Here is a 25,369-nt window from a genome sequence, read left to right as displayed (position 1 = left end):
GATGTATTAACTTTCTCCAAAACATATTTTAAGAAACCTTTAACTGAAAGAATTACATTTTGCCATCATTTACCTTCATGTTGTTCCAAACTAGTATGGTTTTTCTATTTAACAACAGGAAATATTCCGCAGAATGCACATTCAAACCTGCTTGTGTGCTTCAGTTTTAATTTCAGTCCAACTACTACTAATTATAGATCGGAGTTTATATGTGATCATGGATGCATTTAACATCACATTTAAAGTTTTCAAATAATCTTTGGTTAGAGATTACATTACGCCATGGTGCTCAAATGGGCGATGCAGGTTTGGAATCAGCTCGCAACATCATTCTATCCTTTTCTGCCCATCATTTCCTGTTATCTTTGAACTATAACTATGAATAAAACAGCTAAACGGTCTAAAATAAAGCAAAAATGTGTTTTAAGCAGGAATGCCATTACAGCTTATGTCAACAGCAATTCCTACAATATTACACTGAGAATGAGCAGCAACTGCACCAGACCTCTAAACCCACAAACGCTCGCTTCATACTCAAAACACAAGAAATAATGCCTCCATTTAGCATGTCTCGGGTTTCCACAAACGTTCTCTTTGGAGGAAACAATTGGCCGAATTTGAGATCCTGCAAGTGGCTTCACAGCTGCTGTGAGGAGGCAGACAGTGTGTATAGCGTAAATTATTCAGTAAATACCTCAATATAATGTACACTGCATATGTCCGGGCCTGTCTGAGCCTTTATTGGCCAGCTGGTCACCAATATGCTCTCCGCAGACAAAGAGACCAAGCAGCTAGCGCAATTCCATTACAGCCGGCACAAGTGTGAGTGCGCGCGTGCGACGGAATGCTTCCAAGACCTGTTCATTAATTGCGTGTGGAAAGTTGTTGGGAAATCATAATGGGAGTCAAGGCCTACACTCAAAGGCTGCAGGAGTAATGGAGCCACATTCAAAGAAATACATCACTCCAACGCACTTGGCACTAGAGAAATACATGAACTTTAACAAAGGAGTGCTGGCAATTGGCAAGAGCAGCAGTCACTTGCTATTACTCACGTTGTGAGAAGAGGGGGAAACTCACTCCGTAATTGCAACCCTCTCCCAAACTGTTAACTGAAACAGTCATTAACTACAATAGCAACTTGGCTACTGCAGCCACAGCAAATTAGATCAGCGGCGTGACTGACTGAGTGACTGGGGGTAGGTACGGCTCTTCCAGGAGAAAACGAGAGAGTGGCGGAGGGAAGGAGGGAGAGAGGGGGAAAAAGAGATTGTCAGGAACAAGTGTTTCACAAAGGAAATATGAAAAGCAGCTTCAGCGCGGAACAATGTAAATACTCTTATCATCTGAATCTGACGCTAAACAAAACAGGAATCCTGCTAAAAACCAAACAAAATGAGGGCCAGACAGGCAGCGTAACACAAAGGAGTTTTTTTTTTTTTTTGCATATATGAACCAAAATGGCTATGAAGAGGCTCATTTGATAATCAGATAAAGCAACCCACATCAAGCTTGCACGCAATGGCTCACAATCGACTGGCCTTTCAGTCACCCTCCCCAAACCATAAACTGGGCAACGGGCGATGTAATGCAGAGACGCAGCTGACTAAAATCACTCGCCTTTATCCTTTATGCCCCAAATTTGCTTATTTTGATCTCCTGGATAATGAAAACAATACTATATGCATAACAGAAGACTACGCTGAGATCACAAATCCATGCATAAATCCAGATCATTTCCATGGTTTTATGAGGCAAATATTAATATGGCTAAATGGCAAGCATACTCTGACAAAGTTTACTTCATAAATAACAAGAAGTCTTTTGTCTAATATATATCACGAGTGCTTGTTTTGCATGTATTGTTTCACCTTTATAGACTGTGTGTTCTACATCAACAATTTTCAATTCGCCTAGACTGAAAACAACAAATACTTACAAGTTTTTGTAGCAGAAAAATGTTAAGCAGCTGGGGGAGGTATTTTCTAACAGTACTGAACACCTTTTTCTCATTAAATTCAATTTAGACAAAGTTTACAAGTGAAAATTAACTGTAATAATATGTAAAATGATCATATGTAATATGATTCCATTTACTGTGGCACTAAACAATGGTGCAGGAAACACTGCTTTATAGAAATAAAATAAAATAAAACTTACTTTTAGAATGTATGCCACTAGGGGTGTAACGTTTCACTCGTTTTATCGATGCATCGATTACAAACCCTGACGATGCATATGCATTGATCTTGAAATATGATTTTTGAATCATGAATTGTCAATTTCGGACAGTAATCGATTTAAATGCTAAGAATCGAATGAATCGCAATTTCAATAGCGATTCAATGCTTTCAAAATATATACACATTAAATTACTACAAGCATGAATTAATGGAGACCTTGAACAGTTGCATCTCTCCTTCATGTGCTCCACTATTTACCGCCCGAGACTGTCACAGGATTGCGCTCGCGCTCCGTTCGTCTCACTGACACATTTTTTGTGCAGCTGATGCGTGATCTCTCCTTAGGACTCGTGGCCAGTAATGCTAAAGTGAAGTAGTTTTACTTTTCCGAATGTACGAAGGAAACTGTTAAAATAACCACAGCATTAACAACAACCTTGAAATAAGAGCGCGAGGTTTATCTGAAAATCAGATGCATGAAAGTAGCATTTGTTGCTAAAGCAAACAGACATCAGGCGTTTTTTTTTCTTCAGAATCTTTATTCGCTGATGGAGAGGAAAAGTTAAATACTATAGCATTTTATTTTATGAAAATGAGATAAAGAAGTTTTCACACCGAAAGAGAAGCGATCTCGCGCTCATAGACGTGCCAGGCTATATCTGCAGCAAAGTTGAATAAAAAGCAGATAAAACGTTAAGAAAAAAAACAAATAAATAAATAAAATTTATGAATGATGCAGTGCTAATTGACATATTTATTACAGTACAGAAACTATAAAGTATATTTTTTTTACCTTATTCTGTGCAGAAAATTGAAATAATTGTTTGTAGTATTTAAAACAACCATAAAATTGCCATTAGGAAAAAAATATAGATTAAAAATTGAATTGATTATTGTCCAGCAGTGTATTTGATTTCTTATAGCAAATTCAAAGTAATAAATAAGAAGAGAATTCCTTGTAAATAATAATAATAATAATAATAATTATGATAATACATACATACATACATAAATGTATAGAAGTGCTATAGAAGTGCTGTCTACCCAAAGAATCAAAGCCCTATATGCCACTATAAAAATAAATTAATAAAGAAAATACAGAATAAAGAAATAAAGGACTTCAATCTTAAAAAAAAAAAAAAAAAAAAGCCTGGTGGAAATGCAGGTATCAAAATGATCTTTACACTAGTCTAATGCTCACTTAATCTTCAAAAACATTAATAAATTAATAACAGTTAAATGTTATCTTTAAAAATCTCAAATTGAATATCTATTTTTAAAACTGTACATTATTTTTAAATAACTGCCTTTTATTTTTAACGTATTTATACAAAATAATTTTGATATCGTTATTGAGAATTATCAGCTTATCTGTACAAGACCAAAAATTTGAATACTGGTGCTTCCCCATTTTTATGGGTTAAATATATGTAAGGAAGACAATACCATCTATTAAGTATGCAAATACACATAAGAAAAAAAAGACAAATTGCATTTCAGCATGTAAAACTTGTCTACCTTGTCTGTCAGATTTTGAATAGTGAATATTCTAAAGTCACTTCTTTTTTAAGTTTCGAAACAGTAGATATTACAATTAAATTTAATAATAATAATAATAATAATAATAATAACTGCACGAGTTGTCCTGCACTGTCTTTCTTTAAAAATAAATAAATAAAACATTGCAAGAGTGAATTGTCATTTACACAAAAGGAGCCACCCAGCTGCAGGTCGACTGCGGCACTAACAAGACAAAGTTTCTTCGGGAAGTGTCCCGCTTTCATGGTTGCCGGGATGCTTAATTACACAGGCTGCGTAGTGGGTAAAGAGAGGGGGAGGAGAGAAGAGAAGAGCCATCCCTCTCTGACAGACTAGCTGAGATTCCTCACCTGTCCAAGGCGGGAGACGCACCTGTCACCACACACTTAATCACCAGCGCGCTCGGGGCCCAACCGGAGAGCCACACCACCACGCCGAAAATTAAAATGAACTTTCTTGCCACGCAGTAAAAAAAAAAAAAAAAAAAAAAAAAAAAAAAAAAATGCTGTCATTCCTCTTCCCCTCATTAATATTCTGAGGTTAAGAGCTTTTCAGCGAAACGTAATTAATTGAAGCTGAGCTGACAGTAAACAAGCAATTTCAAATTAAAGCAAAATGACAGGACCGTCATTTGTAAAATGTGAGCAGATTTTGGCGACAGATAAATGAAGGAAAATGTTAAGGAGGAAAAAGTGATGAAGATATTAATCTTCACCTGTCTGTGTCAGCGTGCCACTCATATCCGCGATGTTGCTCTCGATCCGCTGCAGATGCTTCTTGTCCTCTTTGCTGCCCATAATGAGGGGAAGGATGTATTTCTGCAATTAAAAACACGGCACACTATTAGAATTCCACTCAGGAACAGAGAAAACAGGCCAGTGGACCAGGAGGCGCTCTGTCGCTACACAGAGACAAATAGACAAAGGGCTAGTCTATTAGTGACTAAAACTCAGCTAAAACCCTCAAAATGTCATGATTTATTTTTTGAAAGCTTTACATTTGTTTGATAAGAAAACTTGTGAAATATGTTTACAATTTAAAATGTAGTATTTTACTATTTTATCATTTTGTATTTTACTATATTTTTTCAAATGTATTCATGTGATGGCAAAACTGAATTTTCATCACCCTTCAGTGTCACATAATCTTTCAGAAATTATTATAATATGCTGTTTTGGTGCTCAAAAAACATGTGCTGAAAGTGTTGAAAACAGCTGCTTAATATTTTTGTGAAAAACATTAACTGTTTCACAATTTTTTGCTGAATAGAAAATGAAAAAAAAAAGGAAAAAACAGCATTTAATTGCAACTCTTGTAACATCATAAACGCCTTTGTTTTCAATTCTTTTTAATAATTTTCAATTCTTAAAGAATTAATTTCTTTAAAAAAATAAAAGTACTGAATAACTGACATGTTATCAGCATCGATATTTTGACAATCCTGAGCAAATTGCATCAAATACAACTATACTTGTGTTTGTGTTTGATTTCACAGTATCAAGTTCAGTATTGTGTTTGGCAACAGCAGATAAAACATCATTATATGAATTATGATGAATAGGCCTGCATTCATGCTGAAAAAAACAAGACCTTTTGTTTTTTTAATCCCTCTCAAAAGTCTTGTGGTTTTCTCACTTCATCCAGAGCAATTTGCCTCAATGGCTGACACAGAGGCCAAGAATTAAGCATCGGGGCATGACTCTGGGTTCAACATCATTAAGTCTTTTAGCCCACAGGCTGGCTTCTCCATTTGAACATGTCACCTCCTGAGGACAATTGCTCATCAGAGTTTAATCCTTGTAGAACAACATTTCCAAACACTGAGAATAAGCGGCAAAGGTCAGACGGCTAGTGCTTCCAATAGCTGACAGTTCTCAAGCCATCGCTGTTTTATTTCCAAACGCACACGTCGATTCGTTTCCCCAGACAAACAAACAGCACATAGACGGGGAGATTAACATGGCATTTGGTGAATAGCTGGGTGCTGTAAAGCGTAATGTGCGTGTGCAGGCTCTCCGTCTGGAAAACAGTTGGCCTTAACAGGTTTTCACAGCGGCGCAACCGTTGTTGACACCGGCATAAGTAATAAACACTTTTAAGTAGAAAAAATCCGAATGAGTGTCAACACCAGGGTAGTTAATAAGAGAGCTGCTGTGAGCGCTGTTTACAATGTGCTCTATAGCATAAATAAAGTGGAGGAGGAGGCCGGGGCATATGGTGGCACCGGTGAGCCGTTCCTCTGCCATGACAGCAATGAGAGCTCTCGCACCAGGGAACAGCACCTCCAGCCAGAGCCACAGATCCTCCAAACAGCAGGGATGCACGCGGGGGACTGGAGAACCACCAACTGTTTGTGTGTGAGCGAGAGACACAGAGAATGGAAGTGAGAAACGAGCGAGCAAGAGAGTTACAGGGTTACGTTTTTGCATTTTCTTGCCTGCACAAAAATCAATTTAATAACACTAAGAGTATTGCGAACAGATGCCAAGGCATCACTACTTGATTGCTAAAGTATTTCAAGTGGTTTTTTGTATGTTTCTAGCACATTTCTAGTCAAACAACTCACACCAAAATCTCTATTACAGGTATATTTTCATCACTAATCGTCTATTTTTTGCCCATTTTATTGTCTGCCAGGCAGAAGTTTAATGTATAATCTTTTAGCAAATTTGATATGGTTCATGGGTAATATACTAACATTCAAAAGTTCAGAGTTGGTAAGATTTTTAATGTTTTTAAAATTAAATGACATTTTGTAATGTTTTTGAAAGGTCTCTTATGCTCGCCAATGATGCATTTATTAAAAAAAAAAAAAAAAAAAAAAGTAAATAAATAAAAAATTTATTTCTATATATTTAAGATGTAATTTATTCCTGTGATAGTATAGTTGAATTTTCAGCAGCTATTACTCCAGTCTTCAGTGTCACATAATGCCTCAGAAATCATTCTTAAATGCAGATTTGGTGATCTAGAAACATTTCTTATTATCTCAAACGGCTGTGCTGCTTAATATTTTTCTGGAAACTGATATTTTTTTTCCCCTATTATTCTTTTAAATAATATTAAGTTCCAAAGAACAATGCTTTTTTTTATTGTTATTTTTTTGTAACAACATCAAACACCAAACTCTCAACTATCACTAACAATCAAACTAATCTCTCCCTGAAAAAAAAAAAAAAAGTAAAATGCATTCATTATTTATTATATTTATATTTATATTTACACTACCAGTCAAAAGTTTTTGAACAGTAAGATTTTTTCAAGTTTTTTAAAGAATTCTCTTCTGCTCACAAAGCCTGCATTTATTTGATCCAAAATATAGCAAAAGTAGTAATATTGTGAAATATTTTTACTATTTAAAATAACTGCTTTATATTTGAATATATTTTAAAATGCAATTTATTCTTGTGTTCAAAGCTAAATTTTCAGCATCATTACTCCAGTCTTAAGTGTCACATGATCCTTCAGAAATCATTCTGATTTGCTGACTTGCTGTGCAAGAAACATTTATTATTATAACTATTATTATCAATATTTAAATATTTAAATACAGTTAAGTAATTTTTTTTTCCAGGATTCTTTGATGAATAGAAAGATCCAAAGATCAGCATTTATCTGAAATAAAAAGCTTTTGTAACGTTATACAAATAACTGATAAAGACATTTATAATTTTACAAAAGATTTCTATTTCAGATAAATGTTGTTCTTTTGAACTTTCTATTCATTAAAGAAACCTGATAAAAAATCTAATATATTTTTACATTTTCAACATAATAATAATAATAAAACATGTTTTTTGAGCAGCAAATCAGAATATTACAATGATTTCTGAAGGGTCATGTGAATGGAGTAATGATGCTAAAAATTTTGTTTTGAAATCACAGGAATAAATTACATTTTAAAATATTTTAAAATAGAAAGCAGTTATTTTAAATAGTAAACATATTTCACAAAATTACTGTTTTTGCTGTCTTTTGAATCAAATAAATGCAGGCTTGGTAAGCAGAAGAGAATTCTTTAAAAAACATTAAAAATCTTACCGTTCAAAAACTTTTGTCTAATAGTGTATATTTATTCTTATATTTATTTGAGCACGAGCATGAGTTATGTGATCGTAAACTGCAAGTTTAATACTTGATGTATGTTACTATTACTATTTAAGCAAACTTATAAATAACTAGATTTAGGGAACTGTTCAAATAATGCTAGCAACAATGAAATAGCAATAACAACAGTAACAGCTCCCTGAGCAAGCACCAGTAATGAGAATGAGTGAAAATGAAAATTGTTAAAAATGAGAGTTGAACTCACATTCTCAAAACATCACTTTGAGTACTGAACAAGCAACAGTTTCGGATCGTTAAACACAGACTCATGTCAAAGGAAAATGTGACTTTTTCTGTTAAAATGACATGGGTTTGGCTCACTACATTAGTAAGAGCAGTCAAGTGTGCTACTGGAGATAGAGCATGTGTGCTGACTGACTGAAGTAGCCAAGTGCAGACGGAAGCTTAGGAAGCTAAACATGCGTTCCTAATCATGACATCATGGGAGTTCCATACAATGTCATTGTAAATGCTCTCTTAAAGGCCACTGCTCCATTTTCTTTCTCTTATAAAACACAGTAATGTGGTCCACATGCTCCTGTGGGCAGTGTGGGTTTACTGTCACCGAGAAACGGGGTCTCTCCCTTACTCGACGGGGCCTGAGGGCCCACGCACCCATCCGTGCCCACGTACAAAATCGTGTCGTGATAGTGTTGGAAAGCAGTACTGCCTCTGGGTTTTTCCGAAAAGGAAAACAAAGATAGATCTAGGGGTAGAGATGAGCTCATTCCGATGACGTTGGACTGTAACCACAGTGATTTACACGACATCAATGAAGAAAACACATACAAAAGTAGAAATGCTGGGAAAAAGCTTGAGTTCTCAGAATAATAAACACGTTTTGAGGAATAGGCTATTGGTGGCACTTAGACACATACCCGGTAGAGATGATGGAAGCCAAAGGCCATTCCTGCCAAGATGACAGCCAGGGCAGTGTAGTCTCTCCATCTGTAACCTGAGGGACCTGCAGAGACACACACACAAATACAACAAGCCCACCTATTAGTCCAACCCTGGGAAAAGCTGTTGTGGGCCTTCTGGTAGATGGCATATTTAATTTGTGATGATTAATTTGTGATGTACAGAAATACAGTATATCCAATGGCCTACTTCTGAAACACAAGCAGAATTTTTGTGCAATACGCTCATAAAATCATTCTTGCATGAATCTTTAGCTTAAGATGTTGCTGGTACCCCAGATCATTTCTGTGAATCAGTATAAGGTGTCCATTTTAATGAATCAATTCAAAACAATGGTTCAGTGATTTTTTTGCATCATCACTCAGAATTGTTCACAGAAGACCCCACATTTTATATATATATATATATATATATATATATATATATATATATAAAAAGCTTTAGCAAAAATATATGTAGGTAAACACTGCAGTATATAAATGATATAAATCATGCTTGTGTTCATATGGTGAAAACAACTTTACTGTTTTACAACATTTTATTTACATTAAACATTTTGAATCTTGAGTGTTAGGTCAAAATGGCTGATCTAATAAAAAATAACCAAAAAAAAGAAAAAAAAATTAAAAACAGATTTTTCACTGATCATGGGAGAAAAATATCTATAAATGCGTACTGAATATTATGAAAAGACTAAAAAAATATTTTGTAAAAAAATATTCATATTAAATATTTTATTACAACTGTAAATATGAATATTAAAATATTTTATAACACTATAAATCGAAATCGAAATTTCCACAAGACAAAAAATAGAAACTACTGACTGTAAGCATTTTATTAGACTTGGGACTCTGACTGCAACATACACTCCCTGTACTTTTACCCCTTTACAGTTTTTTAGTTCGTCAAACTACTGTATAGTAAAAAAAAAAAAAAATTCCGTCTACAATGACTAATGTTTTTAGTCTAAATACATCTATATGAATTGGTGCTCTTGTTCCTAGAAGGAAAGGGAAAAGAAAAAAATACAAATTCTGATTACACATAACTATGGAAGTGTAAACTAGATCAGAACTTTTAGATTAAGTACGTACCACATTACTGTAAAACAGTATGACTGCGCATAACGGAAACTCCCGCTTACAATATTTTAGGGGAAAAATCTCTCTGTTAAGGGTAATCGTGATCTTAAAGAAATGGAAATATGAATCGTTTAAAAGATCACTCGTACGGTTTCTGCTCAGACCTTGCAAAAGTGCTCGCTAGCGGTGAGGTTGTGAATGTCGTGAAAGAACAACGAGTACTATCAGGAAATGAAAGACCACATCAAAGAGTTCCTCCTCACCCCTCACACTCATTCTCAGAGAGAGCTGACCTGGCAGAAGGCAAAACAGAAAAAGAAAAATTCAGTGCAGATTTAAAAACAAAGAAAATGAAAATGCTTTTTTAAACACACGTCAACATCTGGAGCGGTATGATGATTAAAAATCAAATGCTGATCCACTTTATTATCAGAAAAAGAAAAACTAGGTTTTGGAAAAACCCAATAGAGTCACTGGTTGCAAAAATAGACAGTCCCACCCCAAACTCACACCACAGGTTGAGCAAATGTGTCAGGTTGGTCAGGAACCTCAAACAATCAAGCAATGCTCTAAAAGTGCCTTTTCAGAGAAACAACTTAATAATGGCTTACTTATAGTTGCCATATTTAGCCTGGACATGAGACTTTAGTTTAAGTTAGGCTTTAACCAGCTTGTGATTGCAAGAGCAGCCGTTTCAATTCACGTTGAGGCAATCTGGCAAGGCTCAGCCAACAGAAAGGAGGTAGAAATTATCATGCAAATGTTTAACGGCACACCAAACAGAGAAGTAATTAAAGCAAGCCTGGCTCTGGCAGGTCAACATGTCAGATACAAAATGCTCCATTTTGTAACATAGCGAGGTCTGCGGAACAGGTGTGTTACTATAATTTGTTTGAATCTGCTCCACTGAATACAAATAGACAGGGTCTCTAATAGACTAGCAAAGCAATAGTACTTTTTCTTTTTTTAATGCGTAACTGAACAAGCAGTTTTTTATCTGATTTATTATATTAGAGGTCTATTAGGGAGCCCCAAATAAAATATGGCACTGATTCTTGAGACATGGGACAAAATACGTTCCACAATTTGCAATTAGTTTTTAAAATAGCAGATTTTACATTAGATCACTAGACTGTTCTTTACACAAATGTATCATTTTGCTTTTTTATTGTATTAAATTATCTCTTACACCATGTTTTAATTCTTGATTAAAATATTGTGTAGTAGAAAACAAAGATATATTAAGCACATATTAAAAAAAAGTTTATAATTTCAGATATAAAGTAGTTGTGCATATTTTTTGTCTTTCATTATTAATCTTTAACACAAATTGTAAGGAAATTGTTCAGTAGTTTTAGATAAGTTTTCCTCATTTTAAGTAGTCATATAGAAGAGAACAGATTACTCCAAAATAATTCATATTAGGGGTGGGCGATATGACCAGAATCTTATATCACGATACATGTATGAGTCATTTTTTTTTACAGTAACGATATAAATCACAACATTATTATTTTTTGCTTTAAATAAGGTCTTTAATGTGTGTATTTAACTATTCAAGACTAATGTGCGACTCTCAGACAGCCTCTCAGACAAACTCTGATTGGATGTTCAGTTTAGCGAATGAGTCAGTGCCCGAGAATTAAAGTGAAAGTGAATGAAGGCGGCACAGACAGAAGGCTGTTCTAATGTTGTGTGATCTTACACATAAAAAAAATAAGAAAAGTTATCAACATAAATGGTAAGCAAGCACTGCTTTGTTTTCATTTTGTATATCTTCGTATATCTCGTATATCCTTGTTCCTCATTTTGAATGCTGAATATATACTATTGATGTATATATACACACATCAATATATATAAATAATAGTTATAAATAACTAATTTGCCATGATAACTTAATACAAAAATGACCATGAAAGGGTGTGTTATATTAGGTTCTTTGAAGTCGGCTTGGTGTGTCCCGGCCTTAAGAAATACTCAAGAATCAGTGCCTTGTCACTCATAGGATCAAACCTGTCTGAAGACTGAAGCTCAGTTCTGCTGAATGAAGGTGACATTCTACCAAAAAGTACATCAAAAACATCCGCAAACTTGCAACTTCCTAAAACTTCCATTTTAAGAACTTCTGACAACATAGCTTTTTGTATCAATGGTAAACACCACATTAACCGAAGTGTCCTTGCGGGAGCATGGCGTGCAAGACACGCATGATGGCAGCTTGGGTGATTTCAGAGTCCTTGAGCTTAGCCGGCGGCCCTGACCAATCTCCTACTTCAACTCGAGGTCCAAACAGAGGTCCTTCTTCCACATGGGTAGCCCCTCCACCTCCACTTTCCACTCCTGCTTTTTATTTGGTCACTTAAGGTGTGAGCATGGCCTCCATTCCCCTTTTTTCCAATCTCCGTTCAAATTTATTGGGTTCAGAAAAGGCCCTACTGTCCTTCTGCTGCTTGAAAATAGAGATCAGAGTATCCATTACTCCGACAGAGATGGATGCGGGTCCAGACGCATCGTCCCCATAACAAGGACATCAAAGAGAGGGACCCCCTCTTTCCAACCTGACCCCCGCGAAGATCTCCTCACTCTCCCCTCATTATGCCATTCTCTCACAGCCGTTTTGATATAAAACCCCCCACTCTAGTGGCGCTGAAGCCTAACTACATGGCCATCCCATCAACATCGCTTTCATTACAAAACATGAGATGACGGGGAGTCAAGGACAGGGTGGCAATAAATGAGGGTGGAATACATCTGGAATCATTGTCATACAGGTTAAGCATTATGCGAACTTCATTCAGGATTGGTAAATCAGCGGCCGGCCTGGAACTCATAACCCGCGGAGGTAATAAAGATACCGGCTGCAGAAAGGCCCTCGGTGGGCCAACCAACCAGAGATCGTCGTAACGGCGCGGACATCATATCGCAAGGCCGTGCCAGAATTAATTATGTACCTACGCAAATGGGATGCTCTATGCCACTCATTTCCTTTGAAAACCACTCGTCTAAGATAATAGTTATGTTCGGACGCTTATAAAAATATCAGCACGATATTCCAAGGTATTCCACACAGTTGGCCTGTTTTGAATTGATGTACCAGCGAAGGTTTAAACAAGATTACGGGAGCACAGAGGAGATTGGAGGACTCATTTAATATAGTCACGCACCATTTGGTAGAGAAAATCTACTAGACTAGGCTATAGAGTCATGTTTAAGGAGCACATGGACTGCAAAAACATACAGCGTGTGGGCAAGTGGAAGGGTTATAGGGTAGACCTCCTATCCTAGTAAAAGCGACTGTGGTAATACTCACTGTATGGGGCCAGTGGAACAGGGTGAGCGATGTGTGCGGGCCCGGGAACAGCTACAGTGAGCGGCTCCTCTGTACTACCGGACCGCTGGATGGCCTGATCGACCTCCTCATCAGTCAGACCTACATGGAGAGAAGGTGCTATGACATTAAACAAATCAACAAATTCTTATGTAATTTATATATTTAATATATAAAGTAATTATGCATATATAGTATATATGGTCACTTTTTACTCCTTAACACAAGGTGTAAAAAAATAGTTAGGTATTTTTAGAAAACCTTCCTCATTTGAAGTAGCCTAGCTAATAAATATTTGTATTAAATACTTGACATTACTTTTGTATCTGATGGTGTTGATTGATACTGAGTGATACGCAAAGGAAAACACTTTATTAGTGAAGAAACTGTAGGTAAAAACGTTGGTGAAACCTGAACAGATTGTTCCAAAATTATTTGTAACCTTTCATCTCTGAAAACTCAAGAATCAGTGCCTTGTCCCTCAAGGCACGGTTCTATTGAATGAAAGTGTCTGAAAACTCCAGAAATGACTTGAAAAACTGTGTAATATGAGAGGAAAAAGTGGTGATATTAAGTTGAAGTGTCTCCTTGACTGTCCTTTGGAACCTGCAAATAGATCTAAATGTTAAAACTCTCGCTAAACTGGGTTAATAGCACTATAGGCGGCAGGAGAAGCAGCTCTGGAGGTCCAAAGCTCTGAGCTCTTCTCCATTACAGTCAGTTCTCAAGAACACAGTCTGTCCATTTCCTGCTGCTATATTTCCCCAGGTAGAGCTCAGCGGAACCCCAGACAGATAAAATGCATTATTTTAATTTCTTCATTGTAATGTAAATGTATTACATAATTTTGCAAATGCCAATATAATTTAATCTTCAGATCTTTTTTAATGATTTTAGTGGTGATTAAATTGCATAGAGGTCCCTGATGGAAAATGACAGGAGAGGGGAAAAAAAAATCTTATATTAATATTTCCTTTTGTGGAATAAAAAGCTGGTTTATTTCCAACACTGCACGCAGTCATTGGTCTGCGTCTCGTCTTGATTAAGCGACTCTATGCAGGCCTAAACAGAGCGGCGATGGAGCCCGGAGAAATACTGGGAAAAGAAAGACAGAGGCGGAAAAGCCTGTTAGTCGAATGTACTTGTGCTTTGACATTTAATGAAGACATAAAAGCGGGAAAACATTATGGGCTTCCTCTACAATTGGCACATAAAACCCAAATGCTTTAACATCTCCATTTAGAGCCAATGGTTTAAAAAGGCTCCAGTTTCTATTAAACTGTAAGTTACACATATCAATTTAATAAATCTACTGTATCCTGCAACACACACACACACTCCCTCTGACCTTTGTTTGTCCACAGTAGACTGGAGTGTGTCACGTCTGTCATTGCGTATTTAGTCTCTCTTGCGCGCGCTCTTGCTCTGTTTACTGGAGATATCCCCTTGGGCATTGCGCTACTCTATTCCACATGCTTTCATACAGCACGGCTGCCTGCCAGAGAGCCAAAAGGCTGAGCTTTGCTCCAAATTGAGCTGTTTAAAGAGCAGACAGCAAGCTGTTTTTGCGCTGTAATACACACATCATAAATGTGGCAAATGCCAGTGCCACATGTGCTTAAATAGAGCGGAGAGAGCTGGGAGCTTGGCAGAGAACAGAGTCTGAGCCTGTTCAGCCCTGTCTGCTGTCTGCTGGGTATGAAATCACAGTCACACTTCATAGAACCACACTAACAACACTGCAAAACAATACAGAAGCACACAAACACAGCAGAGGTAGGGATGCATGGTTTATCGCACCATTTTATTGCTGCGTTTCATGGATTTCCAGTAAAAGTTTCAATTTATAACTGTGTGAGAGTTTAATTACAGCAATTAATCATGTAAAAATGTAACTTTTTTTTTTTTTTTTAAAGAAAAGTTAATGTTTAATAAAAACAATGGGAAAAATGTAGTGGGGAGAGTGCACATATAGATAGGAGAAAAAAAACCCTTGTTGTCCAAAGTTTAAAAAAAATAATAATTAATTTATATTATGACAAATCATATGTGTTTATATCCATAACAAAATCATTAGTGGCTACAGACAAAAAGTGGCCTTTATAAAACATGACTGATCATCAAATCATATGCATATTAGTTTTTATTTATTTTTTATTAACACTTTTTTAAATTTAATTATTTGTTTTTTTCTCTTGTTTTTATTTCTTGCTTTTCTTTGACTATAGAATTATTTATAATAATATGTCTGTTATTCATCCGTCCTTGATTGTTTGTTCTAATGATGTTCTTTTGCTTATATTTGAAAGACAATAAAAAGTTGATAACAAAAAATAGGCATATTAGAATGATTTTCGAAGGATCATGTGACACTAAAGACTGGAGTAATGGCTGCTGGAAATGTAACTTTGCCATCACAGAAATAAATTAGATTTTATAATACAATAAAACAGAAAACAATTAAAACGTAACAAAATGTTTCTGTATTTTTGGTGAGCATAAAATACTTATTTCAAACACCACCTCATTAAAAAAAATAAAAAAATTAAAATAGCTCTAAATCATACAAAGTTTCCACTTCCACAGCAGCAAAATGTTAACTTCAGACTTTATGGCACAGATCTCTCTCAATATAACCATATTCTCCCTTACTTGTCAAGAATGACATTAACAAAATTTATACCACCCATGTAGCTGATTTCACCCCTCTTGCAGAAATCTCTAAGTTGAGGTCAAAGTTAAAAGGAGGGCAGGTTCTGTGGGGGTTGAAATGACCCTGAAAAATGTTGAATAATTTAAGGCAAATATTGGTCATCCTGTCTTGCATGGCATTCAAAGTGCCAGGAAGCAGCCATGGCCATGTGCTGAGCTGGTGCAGTCAGCCTGTACTGTCCAATAAGCAATAATGTGTCCCTGGACTCCCTATTCATCTGACCACACCAGACTGCATGGTGGCAGACTATTGAATGAGACTTGGAGGCCCCCCTCTCATTTCCTCCCACTCACCTTGCCATAAAGACGCTCTCAGGAAGTTCACGTTTTCGTGAGTTCACCTCAGAACGAGGGGGTCGTTTTCTAAGGATGTAATGAACAAATATGTACATATTCGTAACGTCATTTGAATTCTTAAGTAGCACCCCCCGCGCAACTACAAAGGTGTCCGGCGCGCATCCCAATAAGATGCATGCAAATTCATTAACACGTTTGCTTTTCTTTCAGGTTTTCGGACTCACTCAGCTGTTGTGTCTCCTCTGATGCCTTTATTACAAAGAAAATAGGACGACAAATGAAAGACCTTTGAGATCCAATTTAAAAGAAGGACAACAAGAGTGAATTTTACATATAAAAGGAAAAGGACACAAAAAGGAAACACAAAATTTATTAGAGTTTCCGAAACCTGTGGAATGACCCCTCGGACCTCCATTTCAGATCGACCTGCCGGTAGATGAATTTTTTTTTAGACATAAATTACATCTAATGACGACACCGTAAAAAAGAACAATAATGGAAAGCTATTCTGTATTTCATTATACTGTATTATTTGGTGCACCTGATACACGCAGAGCCTGTTTATGAGTCACCATATTAGCAGATGCTCAGTCAAAGCATTTGCTTTGACCTTGCCATTCTCATTGGGGCATGAAACGGAATGTTACGGTGGCACTGGCACTGCGATATTACAGCTATAAATACTGTAAACTGCATATATAGGCTACGTTTTCTAGTTGTCTTTCAACATAAACCTGATCGGTATTTATTTAAAGGAAAACCCATTGCTCTCTGTATTATTTATGGCTCTATTTTCTGGGCTCTTATTTTCAGGATGTTTTTTTTCTCCACCCTTTTTTTAAAGAGTGATGAGGCGACTCATCCAGCCATAAAGTGCAGTTCTCCAATTTTGCCACTTGTGAACTTCATAGGGTAAGAACAAGCTCACAGGGACAATTATAAAATTGCTTACTGAACGGTTGTTAAAGGTGGCCACTCTTTTTTCAGCAGACCAACAAGGCTTGAACAAAATCGCTTGGTGAATATTGCTTATTATTAAAATAATACCAGATTGAACATGAAGAAAAATACTTAAGGTCGTAAAGATGGAGGTCACCGAGAGCGTTTCTGTGAGATTTCACATGTCAAGTCCATGTCCCCCGCTCTCATAGCGTATTCATTTATGTATTAAAAAAAAAAGAGGAGGACTCTGGTCATTTTCCTGCTTTATCGCCTTCTCCTGATGACAAAGTGAAAAGCGGCTGGCCTAGGTGGCGCCGTGGAGTAATTTATAACCACATCAATCGCTTTGTCTTCTATGCAGACCTTGGTCATTGCCATTCCTGTCCAAGAGGTGAGTCGCATCACCTTACTTGCAAACTCTTTCCTATTAATATCAGAGATGATGAACCATTTCTTTACCTTCATGACGTGAGCGGTATTACACCTGCAGTGCACCAGTGTCCCTCATGGCCCTTTAAGCATAATGAAATGACTACAGGAAGAACACTAGTGAGGTCAAAAATCCGGGCACCGAACTCAGCAGCTTGTGTCATACCAGACGTCCACATGCAGGCTTACTGGAAGCTGCTGGGTGAGGTTTGTGACAGGACTGGTAGACAAAGGAAAATCCATTCTCTGTTGGGAAAACTAAGGAAAAAACGCTTTATATCCCTGATTACTCAACTTGGAGACACTAAATGAAGGACAGTAAATTCTGTACCGCTGCCAACTAGCAGTCAGCTGAAAAATTCTGCCCGTAGTTTTTTAAGATAACAACGTATCAACGGGCACACTTCATTTTTAGTGATTTCCCCTGAGTGAGAACACAATTTAATGTAGTTCATAATTAAAATGTCATTTATTAGAAACAATACTCTGTTGCGAATGTGGGTACGCTTAACTACATGTTGTCATGTGCACACATAACACAGACAGTGAGGGGCCGTTCACACAAAACACAGTTTTTTGTATTCCTCTGCACTGCTTTTCCTTTGTTTTTGAACGTTAAGTTGCGATAAACAGAGATCTTTCATCAATAAATTCACATCTCAAATTTTTTGCAATGTCTTGCACAAAGTTGTAATGAGACCTTCCATTTTTTTCCCATTCCACCGCTTGCGTATCATGGTTTTCAACACAAAAATTATTTTTCTGTAAATGGCCACAAAGAAATCGTCATTTTTTTTTCCAAGTCAGTTATGAGCAAAAGTAATGATTTGTGATACAGTAAATCAGTCATTAGAGAGATTCAAAATAATAACTCAAGAATGTAAGACTGAAGTGTTTTTGGCTGATTTATTAAAAAATACCAGCTTTTAAAGGTCAATAATTTACAAATTCAATATACTTTAAAATGAAAACTAAGCTACAACAAAATGCATTTTGCAACGGCGCTGTGAATTTAGCAATGGTGCAGTGAATATTGATTCCTAAAACACTGGTGTATCAAATGTGTGTATCACAATGCTTAATATTTTTTACAAAATTAATTCTACAACAACAACAACAACAATAATAATAATAATAATATAAAAATCATTAAATAATAATTAAAAATTAAATACAATTATTTTTAAATAAATTAATAAAATATTGAATACATCCAAAGATGGAACTAATGAGGGGGAAAAAAATATCATATGAAATAGTATCTGAACAGTCACATGAACAAAAAAAAAAAAAAAAAAAATGAATTAAATAAAAAAAAAAAAAAAAAAAAAAAAAAAAAAAAAAAAAAAACAGTAAATTGATATTACTAACCCACATTCTAGTGTACACCTAATTGCAAAATTCAAGAAATTATGCAATAGATAGAGACATTACTGTCTGAAAACAAGCAAAGAAATACTTGTTCAGAGACCTTCCTCAATACAATAATTTTGGGAATTATATGTAAAATGGTACACACCACAGCAATGATTACATGCAGCTTCTTTAAGCTACCTCTGCTTATGGACAGTGCTTAACGCAAGCCTAGATAATAAGTACATACACACCCACATTTAGAAAGCCCAATCAAAGAGTGATGTAATGATGTGAGGTGTGCTGGGGGATCAGTAATTCACAATTTACACTGTAAAATGACCTGCTTAGAAAACATTAGCACATATCTCTGAATGCTTACCGAGACCAATCACTTTCCCCTTGAAAAGAGAGGGAGACAGAAATACTGAGAGAGGGAAAGAAGTGGAAATCATGGAGGTATCCTTCAGCGTGGATTAGAGCATAACGGCATGTAAATAATACGTGTAGGAGAGGTTGTTGTGTAAAGACGCTGCAACATGTAATCAAAGTGCTTCCTATTTTCCCCTTCATCAGCTGCCCGCCACTATGGCTGCTTGCTGCAGGAATCCAATTTAACTCCCCACTCCACCAGAAGATAGTATTGTTTTATTTTATGGGGGCATTGACATTTCTCACCGTTAATATAGAGCAAAACTGAAAAATATTTACATAAATATGACATTAAACTGCTTTAGAGATTAAGATGGATGTATATTTATGTGTCTTTGTTTGGGGGGAGGTGACCTGACCTGAAATCTGATCTCTGATCTTTGTAACGTCCATAATGCTCCTCTCATTTACTTAAATCTTGACAGATAGATCAACAACACCACCTTACAGTTAGAACTCATATTAAATATCAACCAGGAATCATATGGTAAGATTTTAATGTTGTTTTGTTTACCATATAAACAGAAATTACATTACCATTTAATTACATTACTAAGAAATAAAGGCATAAAGGCTGAAAAATAAATAAATAAAATTTATAAAATACATAAATTAATTAATATTATATTTATATTATATATATATATATATATATATATATATATATTATATATATATATATATATATATATATATATATATATATATATTAATAATAATTAATTAATTCTGATATTAATTAATTAATTACATAATAAAATGTCTTCTTTCCAAAATAAATGAAAATACTTTTTAATGCAATTTTCTGTTGGTAGCAGCTTGTGTAGTTACAGTATGAATTCTGATAATGTCCTATCAAATAAAGATAAAAATATCAAAATAAATAAATGTTGATAAATGCATGCATGCTTTCATTGATTTTTATAGACAATTTATAAAATCTATATTTACACAATTTTAGGTACCTTATGTAGTTATTTTTTAAGGAAACAAAACATTATAATAGTTGCATTTAGGCAATTTGTGTGGATGGAGGTCAATTTCTGCAACAGTGCTCTTTACTCATCTCACACTTCACAACGATACACCGCTCTTTCCTATTTCCATCCCATCAAATGTCTCAAGCTATAAAACCAACCAATATCAAACTAAATGCAGTTATAAAATAACAGCTTCTAGCCTAGATTCCTCATACAGCTTCAGTTTGATAGGAAGCAACTGGATGAGTCTATTTTTCACCCACAGTATTGATTGCTTTTAGTTTAAAAGTGACTCATTGTAATAATGGCGCTTTAATAATATTAAAGATAATGCTAAATTATATCCAGTATAATGAGAGTTAAAAGGAACACATTTCTGGTTTGGGGTTGACGAAGGGGTACTTGAGGCTTACTGATAGGACTGAGGGCATACTGTACACAAACAAGACAAAAAACATTGGGAAAAACCGTTGTAAAGCATTTATCAATGACAAAAGCTGTATTTGCATATGAAATGCAGTGTACGACAAAACGAAGCACAAATGGTTTAATGAAAAACTACAGTGTGGATTACAGACAAAACTCAAGACGAGTACAACAACAATTGCTATTGAAGAATTTGTGACTGCATTTAGCAGTTATTACAATGACCTTGCAGTAATTAACAGGTATTAGACATAAACAGTGAAAATTAAAGGTCACCTTCATAACCACTGATCCGTCATTTCGGCTAGCGTGTTTAAGGCATGCTTTAATATAAATGACGTCAATCAAATTAAACTTTCGAGCAAACTCCAGGAATGGCACAGAAAATACTGCAGGAACAACACACAGAACAGCGCGTTAAAATTGCTTCTGTGAGCTCAGCAGGGCACTGGGAAAATGGTAAATTTCAGGAGAAATTTAATAAGGAGAAATTGGCTTAAGATTACTCAGCACTTTGCTTCTAGATTAGTCTCCCTCCTACCCTTCAAATTGCACGAGTTGCTTTCAGAGTGATACAACATTGTGACATAATTACATTGTTGAAGGTGAGGCTCAGTAGAAATGGCTCCGTGCTGACACAAGACGATTTTCCAGCACATGCAGATTTACAGACGGCTCACTTTAAAGCCTGCGCTTCTCTGCCATTTGAAGGACTAGGCAAAACGAAAAACCGTTTGCATGTTGACAAAACGTTGCTGATTGCGATCCACAATTAAAACAACAGGGTCGTTGTGACTTTAATCCAAAAGCTGTCCTTAACAGCAGGCGTCATGAACTGTACCTACACACAAATCATTCCTAAATCATACTGGCTTAATTAAGCCGTCTGATTGATGGTCTGATCATCCCATCGGGAACATCCATTGAGAGGATATTGAATAGTTGTCTATTGCAATGTTTAGCATATTTTCATAACTACGTGACAAGCGGCAATATCGCAGCGAAGTCGTCCTCGGGGTGGAAGCAGCTGCATCCCACCCAAAATTGCATAAGCGAGCAGAGGAAACGAAAGAAATGAAACTTGAAGCGTTGATGATAACTCGTCGGCTGTGGTTGTAAACAGCTGTGTGCTTTGAGTTCTATCAATAACCTCTCGGTTACAAGGGTCGGTAATTAAAAGGCTAGTGACCTGGAAATATTGTCCTCGTTCAAAGATCTCCAAATGTCCGCATAAAAAATACAACATCAAATTAGAATAACAATAGCATGAGGCCGAGTCTTCCAGCTATAGATCTATTGATGTTCAAACACACCCTGGGGGCACATTGCCATGATAGTCCTGAGTTCACCGTGTTCCCCATTACAACCTGGTTTCGTTGTTCGGAGAGGTCAAAGTCAATCTAAATATACATTATACACACATACAAAACATATACATGTATGTAAGAATTACAAATAACACAAACACACTAGGGTCCAAAAGTCTGTGAACATCAGGATTTACATGAACTTGGGAAATTCTTGCAGCTTGAATAGCATTAAAGCAAAAAGGGGACACATGAAATTGTAATAAATATTAAAATTCATGTAAAAAAAAAAAGTCCTCAAATTGTTATGCTGATTAAAAAAACAGCAATTAAAAAGTAATTAGAAAAGTATGAATTTTCAATACTTTTTTAAAATAATATATTATTTCTATAATTTTATTAATATTTAATAATTAATATGAATTATATATTATTTTCTATTGTTATATTTATTTATTTATTCATAATTTAATAAATAAATAATATTTTCCTATAGTTGTATCAATAATTTATTATGAATTAATATATACTTTGTATATTAATGTTATGAAATATTATATTTATTTATTTATGTATTTGTTCGTTCATTCATTTATTCATTCATTCCAAACTCCATCTCTGAACATGTTCATTATAAATAAATTAATGTATATTTATTTCGTTTGTTTGTTAGTTAGTCATATTGTATGTTTGAAGAGAGGGAATTGTATATCTTTTTCAGAAAGCATACTGAAATGTTGTGTTCTTGTGGATTATAGGGACCCTTTAACCACTACTGACTTTTAGTTGGCATGGGGGGTTGACTTATTATGAAGCAGTGGCACACTGGCATATTAATACTTAATGTACCAGTAGACCCCTTTGAGAAATCCATGTGAGCCTCCAAACATGCTTGTTACAAAAAACAAATACGATGCATATCCCTCAAAACCTGCAAATCCCTGGATCTGGATACAATTTCACATGCGCATTCAAAAGAACCACATTGCATCATAAACATACAGCATATTAAGCCGCATAACCCAGCTGTGAATTATAAATGAAGCCGATCTACTGCTAACGAGAAGCACTGACCGAGGAAAATGCTAAAGATATTGAGACGTCATAATAGGCCACTGATGTGAACAACAGCAGCCGGCAACTATGGATTTTATCTCCAGTTACCTACACCAGTCATGGAGCTATTAGGCTCGCTTTCCTCTGCTGCTCTACTAGCACCATCGTAGGCCAAATCCACCTGCCTTTACCATTAATTAGTTCCGACAGAATAAATTTCATTTTAAATAAGAGCTAAAAGGAAAAAAAGCCACGTCAGATAAGCACGGCTGTGCTAAGATTTACAATTATCAACAGCATGCAGAGACAGATGAGTTATCGTGTTATAAAGGACAGTGCTGACCTTGCTAAACTTAAATGTAATCAAGATAAAACTAATCTGACCTTTATGAAGGACTATATTTTATTTTTAAAAAATTATATGCATTTCAGCGCCGAAGTGATCGTTATTTTATGTGACTGATTTTAAAGTTTTAAGACCTGCTTGCAAAACACTCAAATAAGCCATAAAGTGAGACAGATTACATTGTGCTTCTCGATTTCCATCACTGCTGCCCCCAAAGTGATTCACTAAAACATCACAATGTCATTTTCAGTGCTGGGTTTTAAAAAAAAATCTCTCGAAAAAGATCAAAATACAGCGTACGGATTGATTTCTATCCAGCACACACTCAGGCTGGTGATCTGATCTGAAAGGGGTTTGTGCTATAGGAGAGATAGTGGTGGGTTATGCATCAAACACACATATTGATTGATACCTAAACTGCTCTGAATTTAGAGTGAATGCATATGTATGCTCACAACACGTTACTTCTCTGGTCGATAAAACTTTCCGATGCATTCCAGTGCTTTAATATTTATGATAACAGCTAAATTAAGTAAAAGCTTTAAAATGCTGGGAGGTAGCATAATTGACAATTCCATTGAAAGTGCAGGAGGGTTTGTCAATATTAATTTTCTGGATCCCAAAGAAGCGTCCCAACTGATAGGTCATTTATCCACACAGCTGGGATCAAGCTCTCTGCAGCCTGATCGACCCTTACCTGACCCTCCAGGGCATGGAACAATGGTCTCGACCTCTGACCCTTAAAAGCAAATGATCTCATCCCGTGAAAATCTTGGGCCAAAGTCCACTGGACTACATTCTGTGCCTAAAGCTGAGCTATATTTAAAGGGATAGTTCATCCAACAAAATGACAGTTGTGTCATTATTTACTCTCCTGAAACCTTTCTTTCTACTGTCAAACACGTATAGCAGAATGTGCAAGCTGCTCTTAAAATAGATGACGACCATGGCTGTCAAACAGTGAATAACAGTGAATTTTCAGTGAATAACAATTTAAATTTCTGCCATTTTGTCACACAAACTTAAAATAGACTTGAAATATAGTCATACCTTACTTAAGCTGCTTTTTTGTCCATTTTGGAGCTCAACATCATCAGTCCTTCTTTACTTTTCATTGTAAATGAATGTAAAAAGAGCAGTGTGAACATTCTTCACAGCTTCTCTTTTTGCATTCTACAGAATAAGTCATGAGAATTTGGAACGACACAAGGGTGTTTTTTAATAGATTTTTTAATTTTGGGGCAAACTGTCCTTTTAACCTAACACTGCAAAAAAGGCTTTCTTTACTATGCCGATTCCACCCATGTTTGAAATGAATAACGAAATCATTCGGCTGGTTAATTTTAAGGTCAAATTCTTGGAATTGAGCCATCTCGTATCCATTCCGCCTGTAAAAATGTAACGTTTTACATTAGGTTCTGGAACATGCTGATGACGCTCACCTTTTTTCTTCAAGAATGCTTTTCTGGTTGCCAGGGGGCTTTGACGAACTTGCTGGTTTTGTAGAAACTTGACTGCCGTGGCAATCTGCGAAGAGAGCAAAAAACAAAGACATCTTACATTTGCAGCGTGAAATGAGCTCATCAGTGTAATAGAAAGTCATCAGTAAATTAACTTCACTGGAAATGAGAGGAAGACTCAGGAATTCTTGCAAGGCGGCTGAATTATTGTACATTTCCAACTCCCCAAGGTATATCATCAGCCAACAACAGGAACTTATAAAATAGCCCTCCCCCTCCCAATAAGTATATGGAGGCCAGACCACCAAACCACTTTAGAGATAAATCTAGGAAATGAGTGAATCAGCAGTTATAAAATTATCCCATCAAGGTTTGCTGAACAAATGGGGTATGGAGTTTAATTTGCCATTATCCTCTTTAAGACAAACTCCTAGCCTTAAGTGAGCAGGGACTGAAAATCTAT

The 25,369-nt window shown here is 35.8% G+C and overlaps 1 protein-coding gene across 2 annotated transcripts in view; it reads right to left on the bottom strand.

Moving 5' to 3' along the window:
• The window catches only part of pex14 (peroxisomal biogenesis factor 14), a 65,609-nt gene that overhangs the window by 10,961 nt on the left and 29,279 nt on the right, over positions 1 to 25,369 (bottom strand). Inside the window, exons 3-7 of one of the 2 annotated variants that reach the window (XM_042751314.1) lie at positions 24,889 to 24,973; positions 13,149 to 13,268; positions 10,099 to 10,128; positions 8,708 to 8,793; positions 4,438 to 4,540 (exon numbers count right to left, since the gene is read on the bottom strand). In XM_042751314.1, the coding sequence (XP_042607248.1) occupies positions 4,438 to 4,540; positions 8,708 to 8,793; positions 10,099 to 10,128; positions 13,149 to 13,268; positions 24,889 to 24,973 (424 nt within the window). The remainder of the gene's footprint in view (positions 1 to 4,437; positions 4,541 to 8,707; positions 8,794 to 10,098; positions 10,129 to 13,148; positions 13,269 to 24,888; positions 24,974 to 25,369) is intronic. The other variant, XM_042751315.1, reaches the window with a different exon arrangement.

Source organism: Cyprinus carpio, chromosome B23 (assembly GCF_018340385.1).
Source record: "Cyprinus carpio isolate SPL01 chromosome B23, ASM1834038v1, whole genome shotgun sequence".
Lineage (NCBI taxonomy): Eukaryota > Metazoa > Chordata > Actinopteri > Cypriniformes > Cyprinidae > Cyprinus > Cyprinus carpio.
The sequence above is the reverse complement of the archived record's forward strand: the minus strand, read 5'-3'. Positions and strand labels throughout refer to the sequence as shown.